The following is a 20,584-nucleotide window of genomic DNA, read 5'->3' as shown; positions in this document are numbered from 1 at the left end:
TAACGGTTTCCAACATAACCTATTGTATTCCAATCAAATTCCACAAAAGACTCCATATACTTGCAACAACGTGACAATGGAAAAATAGATGAGAAGCTATCTCAACCTCTTTATAACACATACGACAACGACTCAAAATAATCATGTCTTTTTCATACATCTATAGTCAGTGAGAATTCCGTCGTGAATAACACTCTAGCCAAAAAAAGAGATCTTGTTAGGCATCTTAAACTCCCATAAATTTTCTCAATAAAGATCAATCGGGCTAACTTTATTGAACAAAGTATAACAATGTCCCACATGAAAGTTATTCAGATCACGCCACCACATATAATCCCGAGAAGACGTGTTTAACCCTTATTTCTAACTATGAACAAAAGTCTATCATTGTACATGCTTTCCTCAATGTTTAATCTTCTTCTATATCTGATACGGTTAGCAAAACCACTAGACCGAATGTCAAAGATATCTTTGACGATGATTCTCTATAAATAGATAAAGAAGCAAGCTTGAAGAAAACATTCGCCAAACATTTACCACTACACCAAGTGTCGTCCCAAAACTAATCAAACTTTTATCACCCACAATAAAAATTGAATGATCCCGATAAACCTTCCACATGACATAAATATCACCCCAAATATTGCATCCCACGGGTCTATAAGAATTTTTGGTGAACCAACCAGACTTATCCTAACCATATTTACATTTAATCAAATTAGCTCAAATACTATTTTGCTTAGATGCAAATCTACTACACCATTTGGATAATAAGGCTTTATTAAAAGAAACAAGATCACAGATTCTCAGTCCCCCTACTCTTTTATTAATTTAACATTATCCCAACTTACTAAATGAGAAAATGAAGAAGTAGACGATCCCCATAAGAATTTGCACATAATTCTATTTATCTTCGCGACCATAGACTTTGGGAGGACAAATAGAGACATATATAAGTTGGAATTGAAGAAAGAGTGCTCTTGATAAGAACTAAACGACCTCCCTTAGAAATAATCTTACTTTTCCATATGGGAAGCTTCCTCTCCATTTTACTGATGATCGGGTCCCAAGAAGCTTTGAAACTAGCTTTAGCCCCGAGAGGGAGCCCGAGATACGTAGACGGAAAAGTTCCAATTTTAAATCCCAGAATACATGACAATCTAATCTTTCTCCTAGACGAAACTGAATTAGATAAGAAGATACCAAACTTCTCCAAATTAACACGCAATAGTGAACATGCTCAAAATAACCAAAGAATATCATGAAGGTGCTTGACATTTTTATCAGTAGCCTAATAATGCAAAGAGTGTCATCTGCAAATAAAAAATGAGACATATAGAACGAAGATCATCTTGCACTGCACCCACTCCAAGAAACAAACCCGCATTCTTAGCAAACAACATCATTCTAGAAAGGTCTTTCATGACAATGACAAATAAGAAAGGGGAAAGAGGATCCCCTTGTCTTAAACCCCTTAAACTCTCAAAGAAACCATGAGATCTCCCATTCACGATAACAGAGAATTTCGTCGTTGATATGTAAAATCTAATCTATCCGATCCATTTCTCTCCCATACTCATTCTATCCATAATATCATAAAGGAATTCTCAATTAATATGATCATATGCTTTCTTGATGACCACACAACTAGTGTCATCATTTTCCTTTTCAAACTTTCTCGTTTGGTTGAAAAATGATCGAGATAAGGATGAACTATTTTTCAAAAATCCTGGTTGTCCTTATCTTTGTCGCGAGGAAGAAAACAAAGACGCATGTTGGACGCGGATGGAGAGTTCCATCTGCCTTGAACGTCTCGAGCTTCAAACGTTAGCCTTCCGTCCGGGCTTTCCTTTGGCCTGGTTGGTTGGTTGCGCGCCTGTGCTCCACATGGCCTATGACATGTTAATTTGGTCAAACGGTTTGGCCTCGCTCTGTTATCTTCTTTATTTTTTTCTTATTTTATTTACCTGAATTTTTTTTAATCAATATACATAAAATTTATATTTTATCTATTTATAATTTTTATTTTTGTATACTTTTTTAATTATTTTGAGATTTAATCGATATAATATTTTTTAAAATAATTATTTAATTTATTTGAACCCTATTCTTTTTTTATTATTTTGAGATTATTGGATAAAACATTTAAATTCCAAATAATTATTTAATTTAATTTTGGTCTTTATTTTAATTTTTTTGAATTATTAATAAACTAATATTTTATAATTTGAGGGAATTGAATTTTAATGTTTGCCCTTATAAAAAATTCTTAATGGAAAGTCATCCCTTCTAGAGTTCATTTGATCTTTCTTTTTTTAGGTTTTTATTTAGTTTTTCCCTAAAAAAACACCTAGTTTGATTAATTTCTTTTTTTTTTTAAATGCAGTTTTTTTTTATTGTTAAATGGCAAAAATATCTCTAACTTTTTTTCTTTTTAATTTAAAATTTATTTAAATAAAAGATAATTTTAATATTTTAATATATAAAAATAGTAATTATATAGATAGAGTGATGATTAAGTTTTTGAATAAAATCCAAAAAAACACTAATAACAACTAGTTTTAAGACCTCTCATATAATTAGAACTCTCATCATTGACACAATTTATGTTTCAATATGTATGATCATCTGTACGAAATTTCATTGAATTCCTATTAATACAATGATATTAACATTGGCCATTTTTTCAATATATTAATACAATGATATCTCTAAGGCTTTGTTCCTTTGTTCCGATGAAGTTTTTTTTTAAACCTTAAAAGGAGAAAAAAATAATGATTGTTAATGATTTTGAGGGAGTGATGATTATTTTTGGTGAAAAACTTAAAAGGTATTGATATATATAAATAAAATAAAAAATAATAATTTAAAATATATGTTATTTTAGTGTTTTGGTTAATGAAATAAGTGATGTAATTGTTAGAAAAATGTTGATTGAAAAAATAATTTTGTTGAGTTATTTTAAAAATCCAAAGAGAATAAGCCTTAAGATGGAGAAAGTTGGACTTTGGAGTTGGCCAAAGTCAGGTTTGGAGACAGTATTATGTATAGTGATTTTAGAGAAATGATTGGGGATGAAATTTGAGAGAGAATTTGATATTGAATTATGCGGCTCAATCTAATTCGCTGAAAAATTAACAATTTTTCTCTCTATTCTCTCTCCTCCCTTTATACCTTTTACAGCCAACAATGTGGTGACAAACCGTTTCTCCCCAAATTCCCTCTATCACTCTTGAGATTAGAACAAATGCTCGGATTACATCAAATGCTCGAATTAGACCAAAATACTCGAAATATATCAAATATGCAGTATTGTTAACAAAAGTCTAAACAAAATGATTGGGATTAGAACAAATGCTCGAATTAGACCCATAATATTCAATATTGTTAACAAAAGTCTAAACAAAATGATTGAGATTAGACCAAATGCTCGAAGTAGACCAAATGCTCGAAATACATCAAATGCAAATACATCAGATGCTCGAAATAGACCAAATGCTCGAATTAGACCCAAATGCTGAAATACATAAAATGCTCGAATTAGACCCATAATATTCAGTATTGTTAACAAAAGTCTAAACAAAATGATTGGGATTGGACCAAATGCTCAAAATACATAAAATGCTCGAAATACATCAAATGCTCAAATTAGACCCAAATGCTCGAAAAACATCAAATGATCGAATTAGACCATAATATTCAGTATTACATAACTAATGATGATAAACCATAATGTTCAGTATTACAATAATAATGTGATTTGTTTCAACATATTACAACTTTCCTCACATAGCTCTAAAATATTACAAGAATAACACTTCATGGCTCTAAAATTTGGTGGAACAACCTGACTGCCCACTTTTCTCTATAAAATTTCATCTTATCTGATATGCAATTTTCTAGATCAAGTTTAACAGTCAGGTACTCTATATACATTAATACAAAAATGTCACAGTCCCCACTTAATGTTGCTTTTGGTACTTCTGGATGTGAGATTCTAGGAAATGTTAAAGTCTCCATTGTCATGTTAGGATACCTGGAAATTTGAACTGGAGACATTGCTTTATGAAGAAAGAGTGACAACATTTGACACATGGGTATCCTGAATTCTGTAAAATTATCGTCATTGAAAATAGACTGATCGCAATCATATACATCAATTCTCTATTCTTTCATTCGCAGAACACACAGTACCTAGTGTTTCAAGTCGAGGTTGAGGGAGAAATAAATATCATCAACAATGCTCCACGTGAGCATATGTCTTTCTTCCTTACCCTAATAGTACTCATAAAATAATATGAGAAATCATGGCCTCCTGGCTTATCAACATTAGCAGAATCAACAACAAATTGTTTATAGTGTGATGTAAACAAAGGGGCGACATGAAATATGCGATGGTGAAATCCTTTGTGTACGTCTTAGGGTAGGTGGTTGCTCTTTTTCTTAACAGAGCATATCTGTCATTGATCTCCACATCAGTTATCCACCTAGTTGTCGTTCTTCTACACCTTGTCTTCCTTCTTGTCCACAAACACATCCGTTAGGATTTGTATTTCCCAAATCCGACCAGCTTTAAATAATCTGTAAAAATGCAAGAAATAATAACACAAGAAGACACAGATTTATAGTGGTTCACTCAAATTGAGCTACATCCACTTTAGCCACTTACAGATTTCTCTATGAAGAAGAAGAAGGAATACAAAGTTTTTACCTCATACTGTATCTCTCTAGAATTATTTCACTACTTTGTAAACCCTTAATAATCACATATTTATAGGGTAAACATTCAGGTAATAAACCTAAATAAATCTTGGTCAGACCCAAGCCCAAAACCAAAAAAAGAAAACCCAATAAACTCTAATTAACAATGTAGAGTTTATTATAAGTGTAGGTTCCATAACTCAACAATCTCCCACTTGGAGACTAACTTCATCATCTCTCGATCGGTAGTAGCTTTCCAATCGGTGTCTTAACGAAGAAGACCAACGGAAGTTGCACACAACTTCAGTTTCTCATTTATCACAGCTTTCGTCAACATATCAGCTGGATTCTCATTCCCGGGAATCTTCTCAAGAGCTAATACTCTATCTTCTAAAGATGACCGGATGAAATGATAACGAACCTGTATATGCTTCGTCCTGCCATGATAAACATGATTCTTTTCCAAATGAATGACATTCTAACTTTCGCATCTCAATACACTTCCCTCGTAGTCTTAACCCAATTCTAGCAAAAAGGGTTGTAACCACATCATATCCTTAACAACCTCTGTCACAGTTACATACTCTGCCTCACAACTAGAAAGAGCAACAATCTTCTATAATTTTGAAACTCAACTGATTGCAGTACCTCCCAGAGTATAAATGTACGCTGTTGTGCTCTTCCTACTATCAACATCACCACCATTGTCAGCATCAACATATCCTTCCAAACCCATATTAGACTTTTGAAAACACAAAGCGAGATTCGTACTTCCTCTTAAGTATCGTAGTATCCACTTTACTGCTTCCCAATGTTGTCTACCCGGGTTGCTCATGAACCTGCTAACAACTCCCACTACATGTTCTATGTCTGGTCTTGTGCAAACCATCGCATACATAATACAATCAATGACAGAGGCATACGGAACAGTGGCCATGTAATTTTTCTCCTCCTCTATTTAAGGCGACTGATCTTTAGATAGTCTGAAGTGACTAGCTAAGAGGGTAGTAACTGGTTTTGCATCATACAAGTTAAACCTGCTCAGAATTTTTTTCACATATTCTTCTTGTGAAAGCTTGAGAACTTTTTTATCCCTGAAAATTCTCATCCCAATAATTTGTTTAGCAACACCCAAATCCTTCATTGCAAACTTTTTGGACAACTATTTCTTGAGTTTGTTAATCTCATACAAGCTTGCTCCAGCAATCAACATGTCATCAACGTAGAGGAGCAGAATAATATACGATCTATCAAATCTCTTGATATAGCAACAATGATCAGCTTCACACCTTAAAAAATTATTACTTTTCATGAAGCTAACGAACTTCTTATACCATTGCCTTGGAGCCTGTTTCAAACCATACAGACTCTTCTGAAGCTTACACACAAGCTCATCTTTTACTTTGATTTCAAATCCTTCTGGTTGTCGCATATAAATCTCTTCATCTAAATCACCATGAAGAAAATCAGTTTTGATATCCATTTGTTGAAGATGAAGGTCTTCTTTCACAACTAAACTCAAAATAGTTCTGATTGTCATCAATTTAACTATTGGAGAGAATATCTCATTGTAGTCAATACCCTCTTTCTGTTAAAATCCTTTCACAACCAATCTTGCCTTTTACCTCATGATTTCATCATGTTCTTCTTAATCCTGAAGATTCATTTGTTGTGAAGTGATTTCTTTCCCTTTGGTAGCTCAGTGAGCTCCCAAGTCTGATTCAACATCAAAGAGTCCATCTCATCTTTCATAGCAGACTTCCACTTAATCGATTCATCAGATTGTATTGTTTCCTCATAACATTCAGGTTCACCTCTATCTGTCAACAAGATATAGTTCAGAGATGGAGACCACCTCTCAACTGGTTTTCGATTCCTTGACGATCTTCTCAATTGTATAACTGGTGTTTGCTGATTTACCTTTGTGCCACGTTCTCAATAATTTCATCTTCAACAACACATTCCGTATGTCGAAAAGTCCATTTTACAAAGTTTATGAGGCGGGATCTTTTTGGATTTATATCAGGGTCATCCCATCGAATTCCCATATATATATATATATATATATATATATATATATATATATATATATATATATATATATATATATATATATATATATATATATATATATATATATATATATATATATATATACTATTAAAATCACTTTATTTAAGAATTAACCAAACCACATATACACGGATACTTTAAATCAATTACAATGATATAAACATGAAACATAGTACTAAACAATCAAACAAAACTAAAGTAAACTTAATTAACCATCAACACTCATTCATGCATCATCTGCGTGGTCGTGGATATTTATCTTATGCTCGTAGGTAGAAACATGAGACGCCTTCAAATCTTGTATCGTATCTTCGATCCACGGTTTATTAATCACAACCTTCCACCAGGAGGCCTCTACGTAGTCCTTGTGATATTGGGAAGCAGAGGAAAGTCTTTTCTCCGCAAATTGTCGAACTAGTTCGGTTTCTCCAAATATGCTAGCGGCCTGTTTCACCACATCCTCTCTTTTTTCAATGGGAGTGTCTGAGATCTTTATGGTTATGGCTTTTGATAGGTTTACCAAGCACGCGGCTAAGATATCTGCAACCATTCCAGATATTTTGTCGGACAGATCATCATCATCGTGACCCCTTTCTGAGAATTGTAGAACCATCTCAACCGTTTCGTTCATCCATTCTGCTGCTGTGATTCTCAGTTTATCAATGCCAGTTGTTGCATTCTCGATATAATTCGTGCTGGATTCTTGTAGAATTGTAAGTTTCTCCTTCAAAGAATTATTCTCAATTGTCTGGATTGGCAAGTTGGTGTTTCCTAGCCATTTTCTAGAGAAGTGGACATCAAACCACACAACCATGGCAGCGTCCACAAGATCAATAATATTGTCAACTTTTGAGCCAACCCCAACAATTTCATCAACGTATATGACATATGGAAGGATATTGCTCACCATAAGTATAAACTTCTCACATTCCCATGTTGTGTTTGGGCAGGCCACTGCTATGGTGGAAAGTGTCACAACCATCATGGTCCAACTGCCATTCCTATTATTAGGTACGCCGCCTATGGCTATTCCGGTTAGTCTTTGAATAAGAATTGGATTGAATTTCTCGATTCCGTCGAATCCATCTGCTTTGTTGAGAAGTTTGATTAGTTTCATGGAATCTGCCTTCTTCTTGCCTTTCTTGATATAACCATTAGCAACACTAACAATTTTCTTTATTGTATCCTTGGGAAACTCTGGTTCCTTTTCAAGTTTTAGTTCCCACTTAGAATCCCATTTTTTTCGGGTATCCACCGTCTTCTTCTTCTTCTTCTTTATAGAACCAATTAAGATTAAGATCATCTTGTAGAAATAAAGGGAGGGAAGGAAAGAGACCAAGAAGATGAAACTGAGGAACTTGCATGAAATAACTGTGAAAATCTGGAACTTAATGCAAATATCCAGAAACAGAGCTTTCCTGTTCCATTTTTGTAATTTCAAAAGGCGGCAATTCAACCGTGACCGCGACTCTTTCAATTCTCGTAATCTCTCTGTCCAGTATTCCTCGACCGTCCACAAATCTCTAAAGCTTGATTTTGACCATCCTGTAAATTTGAACCAAATCATGGTGAACCATCGACATATTGGGGATATGGACCCGAAGAGAATTGCGGCCATCTGGGATGCAACAATGAAATTCACCGACCATTTGTAATTGGATTCGGTGAGATTGATTTCGGAGTCAAAGACCAACTCATTGATGTCTGGAAGTACATATAAAGCTAGAAAAAGAAAGATTATGAAACAGGTTGCTCCTGAAGTAGTGCATATAACAGAACGAGCTATCGCAAATTGAGGGTTGCTTGTCTGCGTCAAAACCCAATGCTTCTTAATTAACTCGTCGTTGGAAATGATGCGTTTGGAAGAAGTTTCTGTTGACATGGCTTCCTTGTAAGAAGAGTCGAGTTTTATTTTAATGGTGGGAGAAGCTATGGCAGTGGAAATGAGCAAGGAAAACTGGAGGAGAATGAAGGATAGGATGATGACATGTAGTATTTGGAAATTTTCAATCAATCCGGTTGAGATCTGGATACAAATATTTGAAACAAGAGGGACGATTAAGAGGGCGAGTGCCATCAAGTTGGAAAAGAGTTCTGAATCGGACATGGAGGCAAGGGAGGGCATGAAGTTTGCCAATGATATGGCCATCAAGGCGGTACCGGAGAGTTTCACGAGCTGTTCGTTAAGGGAGTGCATGGGGGTAGTTAAATCGGAGGGAATCTTCAAGGCTATGGCGAGGACGGCAGATATGGCGGCGTTGAGGGAGAAGAACTTGCAAGGAAACCAAAGCTTCTTGGAACGGAAACCGTTGAAGAGGTCGATTATGAAGGCTATCATGCATACTAGAGAAGCACCTGCTATGTAAAGACCTACCCATAACATGATACCCCATGACTCTTCCTTGTAGCAATCATTCACGCATATAAGACGCTTCTCTTTGTCAATTGGGGCCGTATTATTGATAAAGCACTCATTCAGACATTCATATAAATCCATTTTTTTCTTCTTATTAGTACTAATTATTTTGATGGAGGAATGCGTGTGATTTTTATTGCTATTATCATATTGTCTGATTTAATGCTGACAATTTCAAAGTTATTTGTTAATTTTTTTACACAGGAAGGATTTCGGGAGAAATTTCCTCCTGGGATTTTGAAAATCATCCTCTCAGCTCAGCTCTTCCTGAAATTACTTCTTCACACTAAAAAATTAAACTGTTTTAAATTTAAATCACCAACTCTTGAAATTATTTTAAATTAAACATTGAATTTGACGTCTACTAACTTGTTTGGCATTATTTATTTTGACTAATAGCTGATCGGAGCTTGTTTGACATGTATGAATTTGTTTTCACATTATTTGAATTTTATTCAAATATTTAAATAGTAATGTATTTCATTGAGTTATTATTTACAAAACTAATTATAGTATGATTTTTAAAATGATAATATATTGTTAACTATTCACAATTTTTATATTATTATTGTATGGGTTTAAAATCCGTAAAATAAATCTCTTCGAATAGTGGAAATAATAAATTGAAGAACTTTTAAAAAACAAGTTCGTGAATTTAAGAGTCGCCACCTAATTTACTCACAAAACAAAAAAAAATTTTTTTTGGGGGAAAATAGTTTAGCGCTATTTCATTAAAAATCAAAAAGTGGGAGAGAGTCAAAATCAAAGTTAGACAATCTCTAGTTTTAATTAAAAATGACAAACAACAACCCTAAAATATCTAATTGGAAACAAACAAACAAACAAAAATTACAGTAACAAACAACAAAAACATACAAGACTTACAGTTTTAAAATTATGATTATGTTGTGAACTTCCTCTTTGACTACTCTTACTCTGTTTTAGAATCCCAATTTGCATTCCTCAAAACTCAATTTGCATTCCTCGAATTACAACGATTATATTTACGTCGCATCCTCACCTGTTTGACTTTAGGCTTTATTATTGGTGATTGGACTGTTGCATATGATAATGTTTGTTTTTGAGATGCACATTCATTGGCTTCAACTTTGTCTGAGTTGCTTCGATCTACTTTCATAATCTCCTCTTCATTTTCCTCCACTGTTTTTCTATCACTTTCATCTTCTAATTTTCCATTGCCTTCATCCCCTGATTCTTCACATTTTTCTTCCACTAATTCTTCTTCATTTTCACCCTTTAATTCTTCTTCTTTATCTAATTCTTCATCTTCTCCTTCCTCTGATTTTTCATCTTCTCCTTCTTTTGAATCCTCAATATTTTCATCATATTCTTCTCCATCTTTAGTTTCCTCTAGATGCATTCCAGTTCCTAATTCTTCAGTTTTATTTTCCTAGGCTTTTTCATTCTTCTCTTGAACTTTTAGGCTATCCTTCTGTTTTTGAACTTTCAAGATTTCTGTTGTTCTTCAATTGTTTTTTTACATTGATTACTGACATGTTCAAAAATATTGCAAAATGCATATCTGTTTGGCCTTCATTCATATGAAATATCCATGACTGTAGGCTTACCTCTTTTGTCAATAACTGTCATTTTTAATGGTAGAGTACTTTTAGGATGCACTTCAATGCTTATTCTAGCATATGTGATGTGATCTCTTTCTTTAGTGATTGGGTTCATATACAATAGTTTTCCGAGTAGACTATCAAAATGACTAAGTGTTTCTACATTGTACATATAAGTCGAAATGTTCCTTAGTTTGAATCAAATTTGAGTTGTTTCTTTCAGTTTGCTACGTAAGTTCATTCCTTCCGACCATCTTTCCAGCTTCATGCAATTTGACCCAACATAAGTATGCTACAAATTCAGAATATTCTCCAGATTTGTTCATTGCTTGAACTTTAGGAAATAAAGATCATTAATATTTGCAAATACCTTTTCTAGTTCAATGTGTTTCCATTACTTTAGCAAGGCATCCTTAGTGACTAAGAAAGATACACGATTTTTTCCTATATAGTTACCAACAACTACATATTCTCACTCTTTAATGCATTTCTCTTCAACATCAAGGGGTAATTTAAACTCAAAAGGAGATTTAAGAATCTCAACCTTTGGCTTAAAATCCCCCAAGTAAATTTGTCTTTGTATTGTACCGGACTTTCAGCTTTCTATTTAGTGTTTTTCTTCCAGACTTCATTTACTTTCCAACTGGAGTTACTTTTGATAGTCTTGATTTTTGGGCACTTTATTGGCTCTCGCATTATCTCTACAGACCAACTAACTATCTTATCATATTATTCTTTTTTTGAGTGAATTCCAGTTTTGAAGATAGTGAATATTAAGTTGGGCTATGGACTATTGAGTTTTTTCCTTGCTAAGAACAATCTCTTTTTTCTTCGCTTGAAATAGTAATTTCATAATTTGATTCTTTAGTCTGTAGAGAGTAGCCCTTTCATTGTATCCAACCCTCCATTTTCCATCCTTGTTGACTTCTGCCTGAACACTTTCTGCCATTTTAGTTTTTTTTTCTGAGAGTTTTTTCTGCATTTTCAGAACTTTGTTTCTGCTTTATTTCATCCATCATTTTCTTGCTTGTATCAATTTCCCCGAATTCTTTTACTTCTTTTGCCTTATTTTTGTTTTTCCCCATTGTTAAAGATAAGAACACAATAATAAAGCAGAGTAAATGCAGAAACAGGTCAATTCAGAAACCTTAAAGATTTAACGACTAAATTGTTTTGAAAGACAACCTTCCGAAAACACCCAAGGTTAGAGAACTAATCGACGCTCGCAACCAGGAAACAAGCGTCCAGAAAAGCTATAATGCAATTCTAAGAGATTTAGGGTTAGCGTCACTTACTTCGCGAATCGTGTCGTTAGTGTCGATCGTGTTGTTCGTGCTGATCGTGCCTTCGATTATGCTATTAAAAAATGACGTCATCGGAGTTCGTTGCTTGTTTACACATGATAAAAAAACATTAGTGTTATGTTTCACGTGCCCGTCAAAATAGACGGATCTCTACTTTAAATATTTTAACATTTTTTTGGAAATATTTTTACACATTTTAATTCCGATCTAAAGTGTCTAATTTATGCACTAGTCCTAAAATTAAAGGATAAATTGAATGTTGAAAAATAAAAAAAAGGAGCAAAAAGGTCATTTTTTTAAAAGTGTTAAATATATATATAAAAAAATTTCAAAAATTACACTTTATTTCTGTTTTTGTATTTCTAAGTATATTTTATATCACATCAAAGTGAAAACAATATAAAAGTTGAGCTAAATGTGCCCTAATTTTAGGAAAATATTTTATTTATGCTTTTAAATGTTGTAAAAGTTTTTTTTTTATTTTTTAGAAAATATTTAAGGACATTAAATGCAAAAATAATAGAAAAATAATGAAATAACAAAACAAACCGACACTTAGGGCATTGGGCCGGTTTGCGAACTCTAGGTCGGACACGGACACGGTATCAGATCATGGGTCTAGACATGGGCGTGGTTCGCGAGCTACAAGTTTGGTGCACAGAAGTTGATGCGGGGTGAAGGTCCGTCTTCTCCATCGAGTTGACCAACAATTTCAGACCAAGGTAAGGTCTTGAGGAACCCCTCTTCCCTATAAGTGTTTATGGAATTTAATGGACTAAACCTAAGTGAGTCCCTCAAGCCACGGGCCACCTTAACCAAAAAACCGAAAAATTGGTAAGCAATACAAAAATTTGTATTTCTTAAACAAAATTTTAATTTCAGTTTTACAAAATTGATATTAAATTATAATTAAATTTTTACATTTGAAAAAACTATTGTATTGTAATTTAATTTCAATTGTTACGTGTGAAACAAATATAATAAAACCGTTTATAATATATTATTAAAATATTAGTTTGATATAAACTATTAAAATAATTTAAAAAATAATTCAATTCTTAAAAAAAATTATCAGTCAACATTTTAATTTTTTAAATTAAAAAACATATTTATGATATTTAAATTTCTAAATTCAAAATACCCTATAGAAAGCATTATCATGGTTGATTGACTATTTCTCTAAAACAAATGAATAAAAATTGTTTGAATCTTCTTACTAATTAAATTAATAAACTAAAATTGACAATTTATAATACTCTATTACTTTGATTCTTCAACAATTTTATTATATTATGTGCATTCAAAATTGTTTGATAAGAAACGATTTTCTTCTATATTAAGTTATTTTCTTCAATTTATCTACATCTCCTTAAATCATTTTTATATACTTAGTATAACCTAATGAAGATGTATCACGTCTAGAAAGAAGGAGTTATCATAATTATCTAGAAAAATGACATATAATTAAGATGAGTGTAATTTCATTCATCATAAAGTCTTATTTGAATACAAATTATTTAAATAATCTAATAGTTATGGGTGAAAAGACTAAAATATTCAATATTCAATAAAAAAAATTGTTTATAAAAATAAATAAATAAATATTTTGTATTTTAGTTAATAAATTAATTAATTTAATTGATAAAAAAATATATAAAATGATAATGAATTATTTAAATAACTCATCTGAAATAACTTTTTTTGATAGATCTTGTTTGATATTTAGTCTTTGGGATTTTTTTACTTAAAATCTAACATTTTACCTCATTTATTTCATTGTATTATTAATAATCCAAAATATCAACCTACCTTTTACTTACTATATTTTTTCTTTATCTTTCCATCTCATCTATCAGAAAGATAAATGATCATTAAACTTACAAACCTAGTTCATAAAAATTAAGAAACAATTTGTTTTGATCTAAAATAAAGATAAAATCCAAAAAAGTCTTAAGATCAAACCAGCTCAAAAAAAATAATTTGTATTGATTAACCATTTAGTTTGGTAAATATTGTATTGAGAGTTTTTTTTGAATAACATATAATTTGTTACTAGTACGGTTTTATTGTATTAATGATAATTTTTTGAATTTGTGCTGGTGACAAAATTATCACATTTAAAATTATTTTCTATAATTTTAATAAATAACTAATATTTTATATGAAAATGCTCTTGTATATACCTTCACTATTTTGTTAAATTATGTAGATGTTTTGTAATTATTTTGACAAGATTTTTTTTTATCATTGTTTATTAATTATATGTTAGATAATTTTGTTTGTCCGTAAGAATATTTGATAAAAATTATTTCGATACCGTTTTATTAATTAATTCGACTTTATACTTTAACTTCGTCATTTTAAAATTTAAATTAAGTCGTTTTTAGAAATGTTCAATAAGTTTTATGTTAAAAAGTTCTTTTTAATACAATTTGACTTCTAAATATATACTAAATTATTTATAAAATATTATTTTATCAATAATTAAAATCACTTTATTTAAAAATGAACCAAACCACACATACACACACGGATACTTGAAATCCATTACAATGATATGAACATGAAACATAGTACTAAACAATCAAACAAGCTTAAAGTAAACTTAATTAACCATCAACACTCATTCATGCATCATCTGTGTGGTCGTGGATGTTTATCTTATGCTCGTAGGTAGAAACATGAGACGCCTTCAAATCTTTTATCGTGTCTTCAATTAGCGGTTTATTAATCACAACCTTCCACCAAGAGGCCTCTACGTAATCCTTGTGATCTTTGGCAGCAGAGGAAAGTCTTTTCTCCGCAAATTGTCGAACTTGTTCTGTTTCTCCAAATATGCTAGCGGCCTCTTTCACCACATCCTCTCTTTTTTCAATGGGAGTGTCTGAGATCTTTATGGTTATGGCTTTTGATAGATTTACCAAGCACGCGGCTAAGATATCAGCAACCATTCCAGATATTTTTTCGGACAGATCATCAACTTCGTGACCCCTTTCAGAGAATTGTAGAACAATCTCAACCGTTTCGTTCATCCATTCTGCTGCTGTGATTCTCAGTTTATCAATTCCGGTTGTTGCATTCTTGACATACTTCGTGCTGGATTCTTGTAGAATTGTAAGTTTCTCCTTCAAAGAATTATTCTCAGTGGTCTGGATTGGCAAGTTGGTGTTTTTTAGCCATCGTCTAGAAAAGCGGACATCAAACCACACAACCATGGCAGCGTCCACAAGATCAATAATATTCTCAACTTTTGAGCCAACGCCAACAATTTCATCCACATATATGACATAGGGAAGGACATTGCTCACCATAAGTACAAACTCATCGCAATCCCATGTTGTGTTTGGGCAGGCGACTGCTATGGTGGAAAGTGTCACAACCATCATGGTCCAACTGCCATTCCGATTATTTGGAACGCCGCCTATGGCTATTCCGGTAAGTCTTTGAATAAGAATTGGATTGAATTTCTCGATTCCGTCAAATCCATCTGCTTTGTTGAGAAGTTTGATTAGTTTCATGGAATCTGCCTTCTTCTTGCCTTTCTTGATATAACCATTAGCAGCACTAACAATTTTCTTTATTGTATGCTTGGGAAACTCTGTTTCCTTTTCAAGATTTAGTTCCCACTCAGGATCCCATTTTTTTCGGGTATCCACTGTCTCTTTCTTCTTTATCCAGAAACAGAGCTCTTGAAGTTTTATTAAGACTAAGATAATCTGGAAGGGAAGGAAATAGGCCAAGGAGATAAAACTGAGGAACTTGCATGAAATAACGGTGAAAATCTGGAACATAATGCAAATATCCAGAAACAGAGCTCTCCAATTCCATTTTTGTAATTTCAAAAGGCGGCAATTCAACCGTGACTGCGACTCTTTCAATTCTCTTAATCTCTCTGTCCAGTATTCCTCGACTGTCCACAAATCTCTAAAGCTTGATTTTGGCCCTCCTGTAAATTTGAACCAAGTCACGGTGAACCATCGACATATTGGGGATATGGACCCGAAGAGAATCGCGGTCATTTGGGCTGCAACAATGAATTTCACCGACCACTTGTAATTGGATTCGATGGGTTCGGAGAGAAGGTCTGCAACAATGAATTTCACCGACGAGAAAAAGGAAAATTGACTGTCGTATCGAAGTACATATGCAACTAGAATAAAAAGGATTACTAAACAGATTGCACCTGAAGTAGAGCATATAACAGAACGAGCTATCGCAAATTGAGGGTTGCTTGTCTGTGTCATAACCCAATGCTTCTTAATTAACTCGTCGTTGGAAATGATGAGTTTGGAAGAAGCTTTTGTTGACGTGGCTTCCTTGTAGGCAGAGTCGAGTTTTATTTTGATAGTGGGAGAAGCTATGGCTGTGGAAATGAGCAAAGAAAACTGGAGGAAAATGCAGGATAGGATGATGAGATGTACTATTTTGAAATATTCTCCACTAATCACTTCTGTTTTGATCTGGATACAAATATTTGCAATAAGAGGGCAAGGGCCATCAAGTTGGAAAAGAGTTCTGAATCGGACATGGAGGCAAGAGAGGGCATGAAGTTTGCCAATGATATGGACATCAAGGCTGTACCGGAGAGTTTCACGAACTGCTCGTTAACTGAGTCCATGGGGGTAGTTAAATCGAAGGGAATCTTCAAGGCTATGGCGAGGACGGCAGATATGGCAGCGTTGAGAGAAAAGAACTTGCAAGGAAACCAAAGCTTCTTGGTACGAAAACCATTGAAAAGGTCGATTATGAAGGCTATCATGCATACTAGAGAAGCACATGCTATGTAAAGACCTACCCATAACATGGGAGCCTCGAAGCCATCCTTGAGACATATATCCTTGAGACATCTACTATACCTCTCATAGTCAATTGGGGACGTATTATTATTGATCCAGCACTCATGCAGACATTTATCTAAAGCCATTTTTTTAAAACATTTATAGCCTTATAAGCCCTTGCTATATATATCTTCTTATTTGTACTAATTATTTTGATGGAGGAATGCTTGTGATTTTTATTGCTATTATCATATTGTCTGATTCAATGCTGACAATTTCAAAGTTATTTGTTAATTTTTTTACACATGAAGGATTTCGGGAGAAATTTCCTCCTGGGATTTTGAAAATCATCCTCTCAGCTCTTCCTGAATTTACTTCTTCACACTTTAAAATTAAACTGTTTTAAATTTAAATCACCAACTCTTGAAATTATTTTAAATTAAACATTGAATTTGACGTCTACTAACTTGTTTGGCATTATTTATTTTGACTAATACTGTATGAATTTGTTTTCACATTATTTGAATCTTATTCAAATATTTAAATGGTAATGTATTTCATTGAGTTATAAATTACAAAACTAATTATATATAGTATGATTTTAAATTGATAACATGTTATATAATAACAATTTTTATTTATTATTGTATGTGTTTAAAATCTGCCGACGCTTTTTCCTTTCGATTGAAATAAATAAGTATATAAATAAAATAAATCTCTTATAATTGTGGAAATAATAAATTAAAGAACTTTTAAAAAACAAGTCTGTGAACTTAAGAGTCGTCACCTATTTCATATTTCGAATCTTATAGAATTTGAAGATCTATATGACTAATGCATCATATTGTCAAATTTTTAATATTTATGATGAACATTTCATTTGTAATTTTTAAATGTGGTGTTTGTGATTGAATGATTATCTTTAAATTATATGATAGGATTTATATTTTTTATTTTTAAATAATATTGTGATTATATATGTGTAGTTTGTTAAATATATATTATATTAGATTTGAAATATTATTTAGTTATAAAATCTAATTTTATTTAAAAATTTTAATTTTCGAGTTCGAGTCAAGTGGCTCGAATTGTAATCGAGCCGAGTTCGAGTATACATTTTGGTACTCGATCGAGATCGAGTTCGAGTTCGAGTATTTATAATGTAATTCGAGTCGAGTTCGAGTAGTATGGTACTCGGCTCAACTCGACTCGTTTACACCCCTAGTTCTAACCGATATGATCTAAAATGTCTAACTTATAGACTAGTCATAAAATCAAAGGATAAATTAAATGTTGAAAAATAAAAAAAGGACAAAAAAGTCATTTTTTTTAAAGAGTTAATAAATATATAAAAATTTCCAAAAATTAAACTTTATTTAATTTTTTGGTTTTCTAAGTATAACACATCAAAGTGAAAACAATATAAAAGTTGGGCCAAATATCCCCTAATTTTGAGAAAATATTTTATTTATGTTTTCAAATGTTTTAAAAGTTTTTTATTATTATTTTAGAAAAAATTTAAGGACATTAAATGCAAAAATAATATAAAAATAATGAAATAACAAAACATACATACCCTTAAGGGCATTGGGCCGGTTTGCGGACTCTAGGTCGGACACAGGTATCAGATCATGGGTCTAGGCATGGGCGTGGTTCGCGAACTACAAGTTTGGTCGTGTAACCAGAATTGGCCAGGTGCACAGAAGTTGATGCGGGGCGAAGGTCCGTCTTCTTCATGAGTTGACCAACAATTTCAGACCAAGGTAGGGTTCCTCTTCCCCTAGAAGTGTTTAAGGAATTTAATGGACTAAACCTAAGGTCGTCTATCAAGCCATGAGGAAGTGTTTAAGGAATTTAATGGACTAAACCTTAGGTCGTCCCTCAAGCCATGAGGCGACCTTGGCCAAAAAATTGAAAAATTGAAAATAATACACAATTTTTTATTTTCTTAAACTAAATTTATTTATTTGCAAGAGTGAAATTAGAATTATATTTAATTTTAATTCTAATTCCAAAAAAATTGAAATTAAATTATAATCTAATTCTTATATTTAAAAATACTATAGTATTATAATTCAATTTTAATTGTTACATGTGAAAAAATATAATAAAATCGATTATAATAAATATATATGTATATATTTAAAATATTAGTTTGACACAAACAATTAAAATAGTTTAAGAATTAAGAGTTTTGTGTATGATTCAATTCTTATTAAGAAAAAAATTATCAGTTTGACATTTTAATTTTTTAAATTAAAAAACATATTGATGACATTTAAATTTTTAAATTCAAAAAAATACGAATCTTCTTATTATAAACTCAAGACATGAGAGAAAGACATTGTCATAGATTGACTACTTCTTTAAAACAAATGAATAACATTGTATCTTCTTACTAATTAAATTAATAAACTAAAACTGACAATTTATAACACTCTATTATTCTGATTCTTCTCAAATTTTATTATATTATGTGCATTCTAAATTGTTTGATAAAAAACGCTTTTCTCCTATATTAAGTTACTTTATTCAATTTATCTACACCTCCTTAAATCATTTTTATATACTTAGTATCACCTAATGAGGATTTAGTATCACATAATGAAGATATAACATGTCTAGAAGGAATGATATATCTAATTATCTAGAAAAATGACATATAATTAAGATGAGTGTACTTTCTTTCATCGTAAAGTTTTATTTGAATTGGAGTTATTTAAATAATATAATAGCGCTATATGGGTGAAAAGACTTAAAATATTCAATAAAAAAATACTGTTTATAAAAATAAATAAATTAATATTTTGTGTTTTAGTTAATAAATAAATTAGTTTAATTGATAAAAAAATGTAAAATGATAATAAATTATTTAAATAACCCATTTGAAATAACTTCTTTTTTTCCCGTAGATCTTGTTTGATATTCAGTCTTTGGGATGTTTTTACTTAAAATCTAACATTTTACCTCATTTATTTCATTGTATTTTTAATAATCCTAAATATCAAACTACCTTTTATATAATATATTTTCTCTAATCTTTCAATATCATCTATCTAAAAGATAAATGATCATTAAACTTACAAACCTAATTCATACAAATTAAGTCAAACAATTTGTTTTTATCTAAAACTAAGATAAAATCCAAAAAAGTCTTAAGATAAAACCAGCTCAAAAACAAATTCTTATTGATTATCCTTTTAGTTTGGTAGATATTGTATTGTAAGTTTATTTGAATAAATGGTTTGTTACCAGTACAGTTATATTCTATCCAATGATTGTATTGATGATAATTTCTCGAATTCTTGTTCGTATTTTTCTTAACCGTTGCAAATAAGACAAAATTATCATATTTAAAGTTATTTTATATATTTTTAATAAATAAATGATATTTCATATAAAAATACTCTTATATATAAAAAAAAATTGGACAATGAATTAGTATGTAACCCGCAAACACACTTAACTATTTAACTAAGCGCAGAACTTACCTTCTAACGGGCTCGAATCCAGGAACTTAAGGTTAGTATCCACCTCTTAATACCGCTATAGACTAGAAGAGGGGATAAAATTCTCTTATATGTACTTTCACTATTTTGTTTAATTAGGTAGATTCATAGTATTTATTTTGACAAAAGTTTTTTTATCATTATTTATTAATAATATGTTAAAAGATAATTTTGTTTGTTCATAATGTAAGAATATAATATAAGAATATAGAAAGAAATT

General features: G+C 31.7%; 3 protein-coding genes across 3 annotated transcripts; all 3 read right to left on the bottom strand.

Annotated features, from left to right (window-relative positions):
- Positions 1–7,000: 7,000 nt before the first annotated feature.
- On the bottom strand, positions 7,001–9,271 carry LOC124909847. Its single transcript, XM_047450479.1, has one exon. It carries the CDS (start codon positions 9,269–9,271, stop codon positions 7,001–7,003), a length of 2,271 nt encoding a protein of 756 aa, XP_047306435.1.
- A 5,433-nt stretch (positions 9,272–14,704) lies between these two features.
- LOC124909846 lies at positions 14,705–16,321 on the bottom strand. The gene has a single exon (XM_047450478.1). The coding sequence runs from the start codon at positions 16,319–16,321 to the stop codon at positions 14,705–14,707; it is 1,617 nt and encodes a 538-aa protein (XP_047306434.1).
- Positions 16,322–16,375: 54 nt separating this feature from the next.
- On the bottom strand, positions 16,376–16,886 carry LOC124910755. Its single transcript, XM_047451434.1, has one exon. The coding sequence runs from the start codon at positions 16,879–16,881 to the stop codon at positions 16,522–16,524; it is 360 nt and encodes a 119-aa protein (XP_047307390.1). The 5' UTR covers positions 16,882–16,886; the 3' UTR covers positions 16,376–16,521.
- Between the last annotated feature and the right edge of the window lie 3,698 nt (positions 16,887–20,584).

Source organism: Impatiens glandulifera, chromosome 7, assembly GCF_907164915.1.
Source record: "Impatiens glandulifera chromosome 7, dImpGla2.1, whole genome shotgun sequence".
NCBI lineage: Eukaryota > Viridiplantae > Streptophyta > Magnoliopsida > Ericales > Balsaminaceae > Impatiens > Impatiens glandulifera.
This window is presented reverse-complemented; position numbering and strand designations above follow the sequence as displayed.